Here is an 18,815-nt window from a genome sequence, read left to right on the forward strand (position 1 = left end):
ATTTTAGGGTCAATATTGTTAGAATGAACAAATAGATAAGTTATATACGTATAGGGCTAGGAGGTCAAATTTATTAGACGTATGGGAGATAATTCTTCTTCTTTAGCTACTAGAATCAACTATACAACTAACAATATATGTGTTGGAAAGGGATCCTCTTCAGATCCCTTCCTCCTAATCCACCAAGTGGAGATCCGGACCATTAAAATTTGATTCAACGGCTAAAGTTATTATAACTTTTATAGTGGACCTCTATTTGTAGTCATTTGATCAAATTTCAATAGTCCGAATCCCCGAACTTGGTGGATTAGGAAGAATGGATCTGGAAATGATCCCTTTTCATATGTGTTAAACCCGCCTCTTCGTAATTCAGCATGAGGAGCAAGAGATAAAGTTAATAATGGTGGTGAGTTGATTATTATTCATTATAATTTGATCCAATGTCGCATTGACAGAAAATGATTGCGATTTAAACGGAGCCTTCGTACTTGCTCAGACCACTTTTTTAACTGGCCAAAAGCTGGGGGGCCTTAGTAAGTTTTGGCTCTTGTGTGTGTGAGTAAAACTAAGAAAAATAAAAGTGACGTAGGAAGATTTGAGAGATGATGGATACTCGATCGATTTGCATATTGCCACCTGGAAAATTAATCGAGAAGTTGACGATAAGATTGCATGACTATGCATGCAGTTGCTTTAAATGCATGGTCACCTTTTAAAAGCCAAATGTACATAAAGGGCCATAATGTATGATGCTACTACATGCAAAAATAATATACCCCATGTCGGGGATCTGTGACTAAATGACATGCTCTTAGTTGGCCTTTTTCTATTTGTAGTGAGAAGCTGTAAGGGCTTAATTAAAAGCACCTTTTCAAGGCCTTGGCTTTTTCCCACCATATCATCTCATCTCATCTCAGCCTAGCGCCCACCACAGCACACACCCCCACCTTGTTATCTTTCATATTAACGAACTGAAACCCTACTCGTTTAGCTGATCATCAATAAAATACAATTGTGAAGGTGAAATATCACTGCATATCAGGCAGGGTTGTCTGATATCTGGTAGAGATATTAGAACAGCCACGGGCCGATCATGAAATAACTTCCCTTGATACCAGAGATATACATATGTCTGTGTGTATAATTATATATATGCTTGTGCGTACAACTAAAGATATCTCCACTAAACATCTATCACATGACTTACTCAAAGTGACGCAACAAATTTTTTTCATCCGTTTAAGTGAACAACATCTATCACGTGACTTGTTCACAATAACTCATTAAATTTTCTAATCGTTGGTCACGAGAGGTGTTCATATGTGTGAGGATGTGAAATCAAATTGTCTATTAATATGAACAGTCACGCTCAATGAATGAACGGTCTTTATTGATCGCGGGACCAAATGTGGTCTTCACTTTGCAGGAGCTAAAATCACTCACAAACTTCCACACAGTAAATAAACATAAAGCACCAAGCTACAAATTATGTATTGTCAATGATGTGCCAGAGAGATAGCTGGAGAGAGATGAAAGAAATCTTGATGATATTTTATTGATGATGAATCAAATACAACACACATGAAAAGGCCCCAAAGACCTTTGTATTTTTTTAGGACAATATTAAGGAGGTTTCTTCTCCTCGTGACCTTTTTTTCCTTCAAATAAAAAAAATCAAATCAATGAAGAGAAATAAAAACGGTGTAGACACGAGTGACCATGCACCACCCGTGTGAACACCAGAGTTCATCAGTATGGTTATAGGCCCACCTCAAGGCTAATAAAAGAGGCAATTTCCCGCCAAAAATGCACACATACAAAGGTGTGCGCCACGCACTCTGCCACCAAAGCAGTGTGAGAGAGCACACACACCACTCAAAAGTCTAAAATGGGTGAAGCCACCGATCGTATTCAGTCTTCACCTCCACCGTTCATTTGGTCTTCCCGTCAAAAAAACGCACGCGGTTGAGGAGTCAGAAGCAATAATCAGCCTAGATGAGGAGAAAAACTTGGGCAACGGTACACGAATCATATTATCTTTGTTCCCAAACTGCATCGTAGCGCTTACAAAAGCATAAAATTCTTGTATTTCAATTTCATTTGACTCTATATTGGTCTCATTCAGCAAAAACTGCTCAAACTTCAAAGCTCGATCCCTAATTTTGCCAACCCTTTCTTTTCTTTCCTTGTTTTCATGTCCCACCAAGTTCAATGAGGCCTTTCAATTCAATCCCACTACATTCACGCTTCCATGACTCCACTATTTTTATATATCATATCTCTTTACTAAAACAAATCCCCCTCCCTTGGGAATCGGCAAAGCCATTATATAATGAATAATGGCAATGCCCACCAACAAAAACAACAAATAAAATAATAAAAGATCTCCAAAACTCACCAAACTCTCATACATACAGACATTATATATACTATAATCTACACAAAACCCCACGACCAGGTCAATTTTTAATGCCAAAACCCCGCCTAAAAATATGAGGTTTCTAGACAACTTTTGGACCACCATTTTCATTTCCCTTTTATTTATAATTCCCATATCGCCTTACTCGGAGTTTCCTTTGTCATCATCTACCCACAAGCAGTTATTTAGTTTCCTCCTTTTATATGATATTGGTGACGATGACGATGGCGAAGATAATGAGATCGATGACGAGGACGATGAGTCCGAACTCGACCTCATTCTACCCCGAACCGTAACTCGGAGTTGGAGTGGTAGCACATTGGGTGATGACTTTTTATTCCGACTATTTCCAACCACTAGATCTTGCATTAATCGATAGCATCGGATTATTTTCTCCTGCAAATTAATTAGAAAAATGGATATATTTCGGAATTTGCAAATTAAAGTAAACATGTAGATTAGAATAATTTAAAATATAATGTTGCAAAGCAATCATAATCTGTGCTTACTTTGCTTAGTCCATCACACCATGATTCGGCATGTTCAGGGTTTTCAAGTGACAGATTCGGGATTTCATCGGCTGCAGAGAGTATTGCTGCCGCAGCAATGCATGATGGCCAATATTCAAGAAAGCTAGATTCTGCGGATCGACATAATTATGAATTAAATAACAACAAAAGTCAAGAATAACAGCTAATTAATTACAAGATCACAATGCATATACGTACATACACCTACACAACTGTATTACGTATATATATACAAATCTGCATGTAAATATTACGTACAGTACGTACCCTGGATATTGGATAAGATGATATCCATGGCGCGTGAAATGAGAAAGCCAATGAAAGTTGCCGTTGGATCGAGCTTGCATGCAAAGAAAGCGATGAAGCTGAAGGGTGTTATGGATCGTAGCCTCCAATCCAAAACGCTCAGCACCAGAAGCTCCATCCTGCGGACTGTTCTGGGTTCAAATATAAACTTGGCACCTTCCACCTATGACACGTGTACATCTTACATTATAGTGACATGCTAGCTGTTTTATAATATTATTGCCATAACTAAACATTAAAATCAATATTCCAACCAAAAAAACACATTAAAATCAATAAGTCTAGATTAAGAAAAAATTAGGATTGATTACGTATAATAATTAATACCTGAAGATCCAACAGCGAAGGAACCAGAGGTTCCTCCATCTTAGCAGCTAAGGACAAGCAAGCAACGCTTAAAAGTTGCATCGGCCACCCATTTGCTTGCTGATCAAACAATAAACATACAAAACGCGTATTATTACAAAAAGTATTATCGTCATCATATGGACTTAATTAATTAAGATTCCTGTGCAATTTGTTGGTTTGCACTCGATACACAATGCTAGAAGTATTAGCACGTGTCAGAGAAAAAATAACAAAGTTAATATTAAAAAGACATGTAATAATTAGTATCATTGTACTTTAATACTGTGGTAATTATACACTATAAAGTCAGATTAACCTAATAAAAAATTTGGAGTTTACTTTAGAGGATCGTAATCGTAATTGTAATGGAACAGTACGTACAACGAATCACCTACTGTCCAGATTGTACAGTGGACTTTTTGTTCTGTTCGATTAATTTCACGTACGTTTGAAAAGTCTATACGTACTTCGAATAGTCAATAAAGTAACTACGTCTTTCACCAATAATTAAGATATAATCTTAAATATTATTCAGCTTAATTAAATTTACCGGCAGGCGGCGGGAGTATAAGAACCGATCCAAGTAGTTAACGGAGAGATACGCCGTCAGTGGTTGAAACCCATAGTACCTTTGGACCTGCATACAGAACGTAATATTGATTAACTGATATTACAAGGGAAGTAATCCAATTGAGCCGCCAGTATTCGTCCGAAACTGAAAAGCAATTTACAGATAGATCCGGCGGCTGATAAACAGCGTCTTCGCCTGACGCTAGCAATGCAAGAGACACTAAAGATAATAGATCTAAAGTTCTCACGCGCATGCGTTTCAAGAGAACTGATTTTTACACTATTCATTTGACCTGAATCGAATTTGATTAATTTAATTCCATGTAAACGGAGGAGAAAAGGATGTGCGACGATCAGTTCGTTCGCAATGGTCTACATTAATTATATTAAAGTTAGCCGCCGATTTACCTTGAGAATCCATGCAACGGAGTCGGCTCTGGCGGTGACGTCGAGCGACTGAGAGTGGAAGCGAGACAAGTAATCGAAACCGGGGACGAAGTGGCGCTCCCCTTCGATGAATCCGGCGATGCATTCTTCGCTACACGCCGGAGATTCCACGTCCGACGAGCATTCCGGCGACTCTCCGGACAGTATTCCGGAGTCTTCCGCGCACAATAGGTCCGAAAAACAGTCCGAGCTCCATACAGTCGACATGATGATGATGATCGCCGTCGTCTCTGATCGCTTGAGTCATTGGTTACCCATCGCTTATCGTCGTCGGAGATTGATCCGAGAAATCGCCGGAATGCTTGTCTCTGTGGAGAGATTATGTGTGTGTGTGTGTGTGTGAGAGAGAGAGAGAGAGAGAGAGAGAGAGAGAGAGAGTGTGTGGGAGCGAGGAAGATGAGTAAACTTGAGATTTTGATTTGGAGACTATCAGTTTCGTTGGATATAAATATGAAGTTTTTGTATTTATTTTTATTTCTTTATTTTTCGTTTTCGTTGGAGGTGAAATTTCGAGAGTAGGAAAAAGGAAAAAGAAATAGTGATGTGATTTTCCCGGGAAATATATGTAGTTCTGTTTATGGAGGAAAATATTATAATTACGTAAAGAGTGCGTGACGGCAACTGGAGTTTCATCACGTCATCCATGGGAAATCCTTGTTATAATTCACGGATTTGGATCCTCTCCTGATCATAGGGTCCGAATCCTGCTGATCAAGAAACATGGACTGTTGGATCAAAATTCAACGACTACAAAAAGAATGACTCTTTAAAAGTTATAATAATTATAACCATTAGATTAAATCCAACGGTCCGTGTTTCTTGATCAGCAGGATTCGGACCCTCTGCTCAGGAGAGGATCCAAATCCATAATTCACAAGTATATTGTGATGATGCCATGTGGCCCGTTTGATTTATTGATAAAATCCAAAATATTTTATTTTTTGTCAAAAAATTAATTTTGTTTTGGGGAGGGATTTTTCAAGTATCAAGATATTGATGTCAAATTGTTACAAAATGTTAGGTACAAAATATTGAAAATATTACAAAGACATGGGAGATATATTATAAGTTCATATTCGAAAAGGGTCGTTATCTCTCTTATATATACACCTTTATAATATCTAATATAATATTTTATAATCTCTTTTTAATTGGGCATCAATCCCCCAAAATTTGGAAATTTCTCAGCCAAACGTAGCCAATTAAGTTTTTGGTATCCTCCCATTTCGTTATTGCTTATGGCTATATGTCACATCCCGCCTTGGGGGGACCACTTCCGGGGTCCGCTCCACCACCATAGCACGATATTGTCCGCTTTGAGCCCCTACTACGTCCTCACGATTTTGTTTCTAGGAACTCACACGAGAATTTTCCGGTGGGTCACCCACCATGAGAATGCTCTCACGCGCTACTAGCTTAACTTCGGAGTTCCCATGGAATCAGAAGCCAGTGAGCTCTCAAAAGGTCTTGTGCAAGGTAAGGATGGGAATATGCATATAAAAATCAGTCCCCTGGACAATGTGGAATGTCACACTATATATTCCGGATAATTAAATACTCCGTCACTTAGAGTATGTAGATTTAATTCAATTGTAGTCCAATTTTCTTTAGTAGCTATACTTTAGATTGAATCTAAAGACTTTATGTGGAGAAATATTCATTACTCAAAGTATTGTAGATTTTCTCGTTTGCAATTTTTCATTTCAAAATCAATATTTTGTAGTTCTTTTGATGACGGTAATGGAGTAAGCAAGAAGTTTGTTGGAAGTGTGAAACCAATTTTAGATCAACACTTTGCTAATTCTGGTCTATTCTCTAGCATTAATTTTTTTTTTCTCTTAACAAAATGATATGTATTCTAAACTACTTTAACTCACATGTAAACAAAAAAATAATTGGATTGAAGAAGGCAGACATTCTGCCCTAATCAAATGCTTTTTATTATTTAAAAATAAAATAAAATTCTAATTTTTAGCTTAAAAATGTGTTTACAGTTTACAACGTTGGTTTCCAGATGAAACAAAGTAGTCATTAGAAAATCACAAACTGGTTGGTTCTTCCGCATAGTCTGCCAAAATTATTCATTTGTATATATGCCTTGGTAATGGAACTAATTCTTACTATCTTTTTCTTTTCTTTTTTTTTTTTTTTGTCTTCAAATTGTTTTATCCCCTCCCTTTAAATCTTCAACAATTGCATATATTAGTTATATAGTGTGCCCTAGAACGTGTAGCTAGGAACCTATGGAGGAGGATCAGGATTGACAGGACATAGAATTATATTGGTGGACCTTGTGGTAAGGTACTGTAATTATATATTAAAATTTTTACAGTATCTAATATTGGCCTAACTTTTCCATTGAATCTAATTAAATAATTAAAGGAGATAATTTGGATAAAAGAAAAAGAAGCATAACTGCCCCAGTGAAAGAGAATGGGTCTGATGGTACTGTGGCAATAAGAAAAAGTAAAAGGAGAAGACTGCGCACCAGTTAGACTTGGGATACAAGAAACCAAAGGATCTCAATGCTTAAACTCCTTGTTAATAGTGTTTGTCCCTTGTATTTAAGTTCAAATATACCCTTTTCAATAAATTATATACAGTAAGTAATTATTGTATGTAACAAATAAAAGGGGGGCAATTCCTTGAAGCAATCAGGTTGTTATTGGTTGGCAGCAAATTAATACATTTTTTTTCCCTTCTATCAACACCCGCATCCGTTGGAGGATTAACTTGGGATTTTTTTTTCAACTTTGGGAAGAGAAACACCATTAAAATCAGAACCAGGTGATAAGAGGATAATTTGATTTGTATGATAACAAGAGAAGAATTATTGTATGTACCGATTATATATGTATAATATATTCTTAGTTATGTACATGTAAAGTTTATTATTAAACACTGAATACGCCCAAAGTTTAATTGTAACTTTAAGTGGAGCATAAGAGAATGCGCAAAGTTTAACTGTAACTTTAAGTGGAGCATAAGAGAATGCAAGATGTAACATATGAAAAATTGTGGATTTCTTTGGTTTTGTTTTTTATTTTTATTTTTATAGGAAAGGTGGATTTCTTTGTTTTGATAGGTCACAAAAAGAAGAGAAAAAAAAAAGTAAAAACGAAACTCTCTCTTTCTCTGTGACATCATGATTTAACTTTTTGAACTTGTAAAAGGTTGCAATACTATAGGATATTATAGGTGGCTTTTTTTTTGGTAGGTTACTTGAACCTCAACTTAATCTCACTTTTTCTTTGAAAAAAAAAAATATAGTCATTTTGCTCTCAGAAACTTGATTTTTGCTCAACTTTGCCGAGATTTTGACTATTCTTTCAAAATGCGACTGATGTGTTGATGTGACATAAATATTGCTTATGTGGTGTCTATTCAAGCATATAAGATAATGGTGTTTTGGTAAAATTATCATGTCTTGTTCCTTCTATTCGAGTTACTTCCATTACCAGTCAAATTAAACGATGATTCAATCTCAAATTCATGAATGATGATGCTCGCGACTTCATACTGCATGTCGAAATTCGTTGTTAAGTCTTCTTCCTTCTCTTCGATTTTCTTCCATTGGCAGTCAAATTTCAACAAATACTAAATTACTCTAAAATGTCAATACATTCTGTCACATTTTGACAGAATCTCAATAAAATGTTGTGAAATTGCATTTCGGCGTGTAAATTGCCGATATTTTTGTTTAAGGAAAAATGGTGAGATTAAGTTGGAGTTTAATGGCATAACAAAAAATAAGCCTATATAGATTATAAAACGTCAATAATTAAAGTAGCCATTCTCGGATAGCCATGATATAATGGGAATGATTTTCCAATTAGATGTGGAATTATTAAATTAACTTTTTCATGTTGATGATGACAACCCCGTCCCATTCACGAATTCACAATTTCAAATTCGTGTGAAGGTGAATAATTCTAGTGGCTTAATTCACAAAATGTCTAGATCAAGAGAGGCTGCTGCTTCGAGAAGATATTGTCAAACGAGAAATGCTTAAGAGACTCTTAAAAGGTAAATTATTTATGAATTATTTATTACTTTATATTTTTGACACAAAATTTAACAATGTGGCATAAAAATTAACGTTAAAATATAAAGTAACATAAATTTATAAAAAAAATTACACTTTAAAGGACTCGCTTTAACTTTTCTCTTGTCAAACACTATAAAATGTACGTTAACTCGCAACAATAATAAAGGTGTTTAATATTTATATTTATAATGTCCGCTCGTATTTGTCTCCGGTCTGATCTCTGAAAGTCACTTGCCATTTGAGAACAACCAGGCAATGAAATTGTTGGGCCGGGTCCCAGCTAAACCAATTAAATATGATCTCATGTCAGCCCAGCTCTGTGGTTATGGACTAGTCAACAAGTCAAGGTGGGAACTGGGAAGTACTGACGGTCAAAATATTTAAGATCCAGAAACCCTACCGCCAGTTGCAAACCAACAAGAAGTAGCCTAACGTTAGCCCTGCGGGTTAACGTGAAGGGTTGAGATAAAACGTCTGACATTTGATACAGGTTTATGGACCATATTTGAATTTTAAGAACGTTAGGGTTCATCGTACACAAGCGCATACAAATCGTTTATATTTGCGTGGGATGATTTAAATTTTTTTTTTTTTAATAAACGATATTATTTGCGCTAAAGAATGAAAATGCGGGTTTAGTCTGATAATAAGTTAGTAATAATGTAGTTCAATTCGGTTTTAACGATAATCAAACTTAAGACCTTTCATTTACAAGTAAAGAAGAATTCTACTAAATTATAGCACTATGTGATAAATGATTCAGGGTCATGATTCAACACTATTAAGTAAGCAACTGATCATGGCATTGTTCTGTACTCTGTTGAAAATGGCATTAAGTCGCATCAGGTTGTTGGACTGTATTGTGTTTTCCTCAATTACACATAATGAGTAAGTTGACTCACTGCAAATCCAATACGGTGGTAGCTTTGGCCATTTAATTGAGTCATATGACACCGATATGTGCGTGGAAACACATACTGACACACACACATGTGTATATACATTGGCTAGTACTTAAGAGACAAGGATAAACGTTATATATTTTCACATTCATTTTTTTTGAGCCAACTTCTTAATGTATTTTAATAATTCGATTATATTTTAGTCAATTTTTTTTTTTTGCCAAAAAAATTAGATAAATTTAAAATCATTAAAATATTTATTTTGTTATGAAGAAAATAGACGAATATAGTTCTACAAAAAAATATTAAATTTAATCTCACGATCATATGATTCTAGATTGTAGTGATTTTGGGCTCGTTGGGGAAGTGCTTTTAAATGATTGAAAGCGTTTCTAGAAAAAAAATGTTTTTGAGTTTCAAAAGCGCTTGAAGACTTCCTGAAAGAAGCACTTGTTATGTGCTTCTTGCAGAAAATACTTAAGTGTTTTTTCCATAATTAAATTTCATTTTTACTAAGGATTTTAAAAAATATTTTATCTAAAAACACTTTCAGTCATTAAAAAAACACTTTCCAAATGAGCCATTTAATTTGTAAATATGATCTTTAAGAAAAGACCTAAAAGATAGACAGTTTGGATCATTAAAGTACAATTTAGAATGAATCCTACAAAAAAACGTGTGTCCAAACTGTGTGTATTCAGAACCTAACCATATACACACACAACTATGTTTCGACATCATGCTTTGGAATGGAGGCAATGGCACTTAAAGTTGGCTTTTGATGGTACATGTCGTGTGGAGGGGATTGAATAAACGATCTACAGCTGTATATATAGGTGTTTCGATTAAAAGAGATTGTAATGAATCTCTGTCATTATTTATTGATAACGAAGATTCAATGGATATTAAAGACTAAACAACGTTTGAATGAATTGTAAATCTAGAAAGGTTCATTGATCATTTTACAAGTTGTAAGAGCAACTCCAACATTGCAAAGGTCCCTAGGACAACTTACTATTGGATCCCCTCATTGAACAGTAACTGCCTTTAATGAATAGTAACTGCCTTTTGCATCTCCACATCTAAACTGAATAACCATGGCAATAGGTAATAAAATATTAGTGTTTTATTGATAACGAAGATTCAATGGATATGAAAGACTAAATAATGAATCTCTGTCATTATTTATTGATAACGAAGATTCAATGGATATTAAAGACTAAACAACGTTTGAATGAATTGTAAATCTAGAAAGGTTCATTGATCATTTTACAAGTTGTAAGAGCAACTCCAACATTGCAAAGGCCCCTAGGACAACTCACTATTGGATCCCCTTAGTGAACAGTAACTGCCTTTAATGAACAGTAACTGGCTTTTGCATCTCCATCTCCAAACTAAATAGCCATGGCAATAGGTAACAAAATATTAGTATTTTTTATTTTATAAAATAATAAAAAATAATTTTATTTCAAAGTTTGGATATGATTTTTAATCGATTTCGTTGTACCACGTTTCATTAAATAAGAAATTACAACCCAATGTATTTGAGAAAATATAAAATTGTGGTGTAAGGCGGAAGATAATGATAAGATATTTATAGAAAAATTAAATCTTTTTTTTTATTTTAAATTTTTTAAATTTATTTTTTACATTTTTTTAATTAATTTTATAATGTGGCTGACGTCAACCTTGTATCATGTGGCCTCAGGCTCTCGAGCCACCAATTGGAGCCGGGCCTCTCACTCGGGCCTCCCCCGAGCCCCATTGCCTGCATGGGCTGGAGCAGATTGCTGGGGCTATCGGGTCATTTTTGTCGCCGGTCCATCGAGCTTCAGCTCCCGCTAGAGTTGCTCTAAGGCCGATTCATAGAACCAGAATTTGTCTTCTTTCCTCTTTGATGTACAACAACTTTCGGAGCTTGTTGCTCGAAAGAATAGGTTAATTACAAAAAAAAAAAGGCTTGTGGATTGGCTGTCATCAGTGTCACGGATGTGTACTGCACTTGCACTAGCAATGTCGCGCCATCGACTTTTTCCAATGTCAATGCTAACATTATCCCCCCTACTATGCATCACCATAGTCACGAACCCCATCATTACCACCGTCGTCATGACGTACCACCGTCGTTTAAATTCTCACGTTAATTTCCTTATAGATATATATATATATATATATATATATATATATTATGTATATAATATGTATGTATATGTGTATATATATAGGAAAAAAGGAATTGAGCAAGTAGCTGGTTGTAAAATGGTAACTGTGTGTGACCGGAATGTTAGGTGGCCATTTGAAGTTTTTTAGACTTTTGTGAACTCGCTGCTGTGCATGCATGCCCCATATATGCAGCAGGTTGATGTATATATCTAGTTCACAGCCCTACTTTCCATGGCCCAACCCTCCCTGAAAATTCAGCTCAATTCATCTGTCTCTTGTCCAAAATAATTGAACCCCTGTTTTCTTCCTTTTATTACTTTTCTAACGTACAGCTTAACAGTTATACAAATTTATTGTATGATCCAAAATGTCAGAAGACTTCACTATGAAAGCAAAACTATGAGTTCCTATTACGCTTGTTACATGCATTACGTAACGAGTGTTAAAGAAGAAGATACATCACCATGTTTGCGATGAGAAAAAAAAAAAATCTGATGAGTTCTCTACGTGTACCTTATTTCTTCTATGCACTTGGTCAAAGGTTACAGCCTCATAGGTACCACTGCTAGTCTGCTAGCTCTGTGTGTATGTCCAACTCTGCTGCCCCATGACATGTCCTAAAATTGTTAATTAAACACAAAGTGGGTTCAGCACTGTTTTTTTGCTTTTGATTTTTTCTCCTTTTTATCCGCTTCGGCCTTGTATTATCTACCACTCTCAGACAAAGATTATTGGAGAGAGGGCATTATTTTTCCTTTTTTTTTTTTTTTTGTTAGAATGATTGAAGAATAAGCTAGATTTGGGATGAATAGACTCCATTGATGCTGAAATTAATTAATTAATTAATCAAATCAAATAAAAATCAAAAGAGTATGTTTTAGTGCCTTTCAATTCTGGTATCAGTTCCTTTCTTAGCCGTGCTTTTAGTTTTAGACTCAAACACAGGACCCATAATACACTTCCTTTAGAAGTTTTGGTCTTTTTTTTTTTTTCACCAAATGATATTCTATTCTAAATTTGAAAAATGAACCTCGAACTTGGATACAAAAGAAAGCACACAATATTTTAACCAATTGACTTAACAGACTTACGTACGTAAAACTATATGTTTTGGAATATTAGCTAGGTTTGTAAGAATTTTGATCATTGCTTAATTCTAAACTCTAGTGCAACTAATCATGATTTTGGGGAATATGTATCAATAAGTAAATGATTCCATAAGGACTCTCAAAATTAACAACATGATTAACAATCTGTCTTCTTTGTGAATTGGCTAGAACTAGGTAGTAGATTAATTATGTTACCTTGATTTATTTTAATTTATATTTGAGTTGATGGGATCAAAAGCCCCCATACGCCAAAATAATGGATTCAGAAGTTGCATCTTTGTCATGCAACTGACAAAACCGGCTTGTCCTTGATTACAACTCTTCTCATGTTTGATAGAAGACAATTAAATAATGAAAATTGCTAGTAGTGTTATAATAACTAATTAGTTGTTAACTTGCTTGCTGGATATTGGATAAGAAAGCTCAAAACCAGCTTCATTTGAAACGATTAGTTTTCAGTATATCATTCATATGTGAATGTTATTTTCATTAATATTTCACCGATATGTCATTCATATTCGACCAATATGTAGTCTATATTTGATTATGATTAGGTCAACAATAGAAATTTGATTTCTCATCGTTTTTAACCGATTTTAGATAAAAACTAATAGAGCTAGTAGTGCTTCATTTGAAACAATTAGTTTTCAGTATATCATTGATATGTGATGGTTATGTCATCAGCATTTCACTGCTATGCCATTCATATCCGACCAATATGTCATTTATATTTGATTTTGATCAGTTCAACAACAAATTTGATTTCAAATCATTTTAACCGATTTCTCAAATAAAAAACTAATAATTTGGTATATAGAAAAGAACAAAAATACTAGACCTCTAATTATGATTTATCAGTATTTAGTATATGGATGATCAATCATATTCATACGTTTCAACTAAAATGTCAAACAAGTGATAATTAAAGATTGGAGAGCGATGGAAAGCTGTCACTCACCTAATCCTAATGCCAACAAGTAAACATGGTTGGAAATGGAAGGTGGAACCATGACCCTCAGCACCGGGGGAGCGTCTTGCTCTATTTTTTATATTGCCAAGTCCATGCTTGATGCTGACTTCTGTGTTGTTTGAGTAAATTGTAGCAATAGTCCTTTAATTTTTACTCAATTGGAGCAATGGTCCATCAACTAAAAATTCATTACCATTGGTTCCTCAACTCATCAAAACGTGCAGTTATGGTCCATTAACTAAAAATTCATTACCATTAGTCCTTTAACTTTAATCTAACTGGAGAAATGGTCCCTCAAATTTAACCTAATTGGAACAATGATCCCTCAACTTTAATCCAATTGTAGCAATGATCCTTCCAACATAACTTATTTTGACAAAATTCTAACGAAGTTGACAAAAATGATCATAGCTGCATATTTTGATGAGTTGAGGGACCAATCATAATGGATTTTTAGTTAAGGGAGCATTGTTCCAATTTGATTAAAGTTAAGGGAACATTGCTACAATTTACTTGTGTTGTTTCTACTAAACAGTGTTTGAAATATCATGGATATGTTCGATATTTCCACAGAAATATCTAAAAATTCAGGGAACGATATGACAAGAGGGGTGGAAGTCTAAACTTCACCTCATATCCAGGATATTTTAGGAAATCAGTCAATTTCCTCGATATTTTTTATATTTCCAGAGAATATCTAGTGTTTGCAGACAATTTGCAAAAAGTTTGCAGGAAATATCCATGAGCCTATGCATTCTTTATTTTTTTAATTTCTTTCTTTATGGTATTAGCTTACTTCAATAAAACTTGTGCTGCTTTCATAACGAAAATTTTAATGAAGTTATGTATAATTTATTCTTTATAGTGAAATGCTTTATTTTATTACTTGTCGTCATAAGGAAGTTTTTATTCTCACATATCACATAATTATTGTTTACACATTATCTAATCATTAATTCTTGATTCATACGTGTGTTGTGACTTCATATGACATTCTCTAAAAAATAATTATAAATTTCCATGTTTTTGAGAAAATTTTCATCATTTCCATCAAAGACAATTGATATCGATATACGATATATCCATTGATATTTCCACAAATTTACCTATCAATATTTCTACCAATACCGATATTTTAAACAATACTACTAAATAATGCCTTCTGATTCTCTGATGAGTCGACTTATTTTCATATCAAAAAAATAAATTTGAGAATAGAAAATATTGCCAAACAAGGCAGAGACTGTGCGGCCTAAAGGGTAGAAAATAATATTTTCCTTAACGTCTTAGACATTAACAAGCTTGCAGATGATGTTTTATCACAGTGCAAGAAAGTAATGATGCATATGTACTTTGGTGCAGGTTCGATCTTTACTAATTCTCCTTCCTTCTATCAACTAACAATTTAATCTATAGACAATGTCGTTTGTCGAAAATAAAATAAAATAACAAACCTTGAAAAATTGGTTGGGTACCGTATGAAAGAGCAACCAAACCCAATAAATAATTCGTTTGCTCTAAACCCAGCCCAACTGAAGAAAGCCTCAAAAGAGTCCAACTCAAAAAATTTGATTTACTTTCAAAATTCATGGCTTCGCCCGGGTTCGAACCGGAGACCTTCAGTGTGTTAGACTGACGTGATAACCAACTACACCACGAAACCTTGATGCAATTATTTCTCAATTTTACTATTAAATTATATATGAGGCTAATACCAAAGCGGTTGATGAACTAATCCACTTCCTCAGTAGCAGGGTGAGCAAAGAGAAACAGGAAGAGGGGACTGAGCGGTAAAGATGATAAGCACCGGCAGGTTTCCACCTCCGTGCACTTCCAAATCCCTTCTCGCTGCCGCCCTCTCATTCCCACCACACAAATCCCAATTGGGTTTCGTCTTCCCGCACCCATCTTCTTCAACTGCCTCCCTCCACACCGCCATTTTCAAAACCAGCTTCTTTCGACAAACCCACCACGCGCTTATCGGTTTTCTTGCTGTCCACGCCTGGAGAAGTAGCGGGTCGGGAGTCTCCGGTTTGGTTAGCATAAACCGTGGGGTCTCCGGAAACAAAACTAAGGACCCCATTTGTTGGGGTTCATTTCAAGACGGAGAAGGATGCAACTAGGTATGTGTGGGTTTAGGGTTTATGAAATGGAATTCTAATTTGAGAATGCAACCATTGAATTGTACCCGAGTTTAAATCCCTTTAATGTAGATATAGAGTTCGAATCCCGTCATTGTGGATACAGTAGTTTAGAATATCGTCTCTTTAAAAAAAGAAACATGAAGAAAGGTAGTGACTGACAAGAAGGGTGCGGAAGTTTTCGGGCTATGTGGATATGTGTGGTTGTGAAATACCTGATAGCGCACCGTTTTAAGTATGAATGTTGACAGTTGAGAATACTATCAAGCATATGGATACCAGCATTATGCATTGTGGTCTAAATTTTATTACAATGCCGGTTTTCTGTTACATACGAGTTGATTGGTTTTTCTATCATGGCAGTTTCGTTGAGATGTTTTCTTCGCAGAGTGTTACATTTGGTAAGATTCAAAAGCAGATAAAATGTGAGCTTAGATACGCCACCGCTGAATTTGGATAAAATACAATCAACGAATAACCGTAGTGCTCTTCCACTAATTGTTTCTGGATTGGAAGAAGATCATAAAGCTGATTTTGACTCGGACAATTGTTCCATGGACACATCGGAGGAGTCTATCCTTGATGAATATGAGGGCTCTGATGTTGAGATTGATGGACCAGAACTGGAAGACGCCATAAAACAATCATCGGATAACGATAATGCCCGTCAACTAACTGTTTCTGAATTGGAAGAAGATCAGAAAGCTGATTCTGACTTGGATGATTCTTCCCTGGACACATGGGAGGAGAGCATAGTTGATGAATACGACGGCTCTGATTTTGAACTCGATGAACCAGAACTGGAAGATTCCATAGAGAATCTGGAATCTATCAGTGGCTCAGACCTAGATGGTCGAGACAGAGATAGCATGGAATCATGGACGGAATCCGAGTCTTTATCAGCAGATTCATCCTCCTCTAACCAGCTACTTGTTAAAGCTAAAGAAGAGAAGCTTCCCCGCCAAAAGCCAGTAGTGAAAGGGAAAGTAGAAAGCTCCCCTAAGAAGAAGAAGCAGCTTACTGGCGGATCCCCCAGGAGGTAATCAGCTTCAGCTGCATATTTACTGAGAGTTTTCAGTCTGGTTTGTTTTTAAGGGACAAAATTAGTAAATTACATCAAGATTGTTTCTTGTGCTGTAGGCTAAGGTGAAGGAGAAGGCTGTGCTCGGTGACGTGTTCGCAAAATATGGGTCCAGAGAAGCTGCTTTGGCTTCAAAGGGAGATAGCTAACCAGTAACCGAAGTTGACTTTAGAACATCTCTGATCGATGGTTGGGCAGATGGCTTGTTTTAATCATCTGGTCTTCTAAGATATTAATATTTTAATGAACAGTACATGACCATATTTGCCTTCGTTTCCAACCGAGGGCCAAATGGCTCGTTTTAGCCTTGTCACAAAAAACAGTCTCTAACCGAGGGTCAAATGGTCATAGGGCCAAACATAATTTATTATTTAAATTTAAAAACTACAACTTAAATTTAAAAACTACAAAGGTAACTAGCCCAAACAACCAAACAAATTATACTTAAATTTAATGAATGATTTAAGTATTTATAGGGAAAAAAATTCGAATTTTTAAGAATTTTTTTTTTTTTACAAAAAAAATTGACCCCAAAAAAAGATAATGAATGCAACGGCTAGTCAACTAGCCGTTGGATTCAATATTTTGTTTAAACTATAACCGACATGATTTTTTGAATTTTTGGCTAGCCCTTTCAGATTCCATAGGGCTCACGAGTCCTCTGGCCTAGCCTTCGGTTGGAGACGGTTTTCAGACTATTTTTAGCCCTCTGGCCCTCTGAACTTTTCAGTTGGAGATGGTTTTCGCAAATAAAATGGTGAAAATTGTTTTAAAGGTCGGACTATTTGGTAGATTGGACTACTGAAGACAAAACCCAAATTACTGAGGCAAAAAGTCTATACTACATAAATTTTTGAGGATAATTCAAGTGGTGAGGGTGGGTGGGTGGACAAATGGTTTAAAATTAAGTGAGTTTTCTTCCATTATAACCAAAAGAAAGAAGGCATGCACAACATTTTGGTTTATACATGAAAAATGAAAATGGCAAAAAATTTCTGTGCAGGATGTTCCAACGCGTCATCGTTTTTGCTAATAATGACAAACCCAAACATTAAAATTGGGTTAGATTGTGTCTGCCATCCAATTTGTCCAACCCGTTCGAATTGCACTCAAATTGAACCAAGTAATTTTTTATTTTGTGGCTAAATTGGATTAATGGTTTTTGGGATGAAAGGGTAATCGGAAGATAGTCCTCGTAGTGAAAAAATTCGGATTTAAATCCTTATGGTGTACTCCGTTAGGATTTAAGCCAAAATTAACATTTATGTGAACTCTCCGTTAACCCAAAATTAACAATCACACCCTTCCCCCAAAGATTTCATTGGATTTTAAATTTTCTGGTCCAAAGCAGTGTCACTTTTTGTGTTGTCTGGGTTAATTCAACCCGAGCGAGTTTTTAAATTTCAGCTCTTTCTCTAAGTAGAATACCCAGAAGAAAAAAAAGGAGCTTTCTTTACGATAAAACCAGAAAAAGGAGCTTGCTTTCATGCTCAGGGTGGCATCTGCGGCTGAGATTTGATATGGGTTGTGAAGTTTTAAGCTTTTGGCTCCAATCCCTTGTAATTTATTAACCTTTAGATTTTGTAAAGTTTGAGTAAGTTTATATTTACCACCCAAATTGCGGTTCGTTCTTATTTTTACAAATCCTGAAGCTTCTTTTACTGCAGAGAGGCTCCAACCACACCATCCTCAATCTGTAGGTCAGTTTTCACAACCCAATATTTCATTTTTCAGTATTTGAATGGAATTGAAGCATGGATCAACGAATTCATAACCTTGGA

The 18,815-nt window shown here is 35.5% G+C and overlaps 2 protein-coding genes and 1 non-coding gene across 3 annotated transcripts; 1 reads left to right on the forward strand and 2 right to left on the reverse strand.

The window, feature by feature from the left end:
* Positions 1 to 1,538: 1,538 nt before the first annotated feature.
* Positions 1,539 to 4,988, reverse strand: LOC137737818 (cyclin-D1-1-like). The gene is made up of 6 exons (XM_068477385.1): positions 4,582 to 4,988; positions 4,154 to 4,240; positions 3,583 to 3,681; positions 3,217 to 3,418; positions 2,929 to 3,059; positions 1,539 to 2,815 (listed from the first exon to the last, which is right to left on the reverse strand). The coding sequence occupies exons 1-6, from the start codon at positions 4,825 to 4,827 to the stop codon at positions 2,561 to 2,563; spliced, it is 1,020 nt and encodes a 339-aa protein (XP_068333486.1). The 5' UTR covers positions 4,828 to 4,988; the 3' UTR covers positions 1,539 to 2,560.
* A 10,413-nt stretch (positions 4,989 to 15,401) lies between these two features.
* On the reverse strand, positions 15,402 to 15,475 carry TRNAV-AAC (transfer RNA valine (anticodon AAC)). Its single transcript has one exon. It is a non-coding gene; the product is annotated as a tRNA-Val (tRNA).
* Positions 15,476 to 16,266: 791 nt separating this feature from the next.
* LOC137736300 (uncharacterized) lies at positions 16,267 to 17,183 on the forward strand. The gene is made up of 3 exons (XM_068475591.1): positions 16,267 to 16,354; positions 16,470 to 16,939; positions 17,094 to 17,183. The coding sequence occupies exons 1-3, from the start codon at positions 16,267 to 16,269 to the stop codon at positions 17,181 to 17,183; spliced, it is 648 nt and encodes a 215-aa protein (XP_068331692.1).
* The last annotated feature ends 1,632 nt before the right edge of the window (positions 17,184 to 18,815 follow it).

This window comes from Pyrus communis, chromosome 6 (genome assembly GCF_963583255.1).
Source record: "Pyrus communis chromosome 6, drPyrComm1.1, whole genome shotgun sequence".
Taxonomy (NCBI): domain Eukaryota; kingdom Viridiplantae; phylum Streptophyta; class Magnoliopsida; order Rosales; family Rosaceae; genus Pyrus; species Pyrus communis.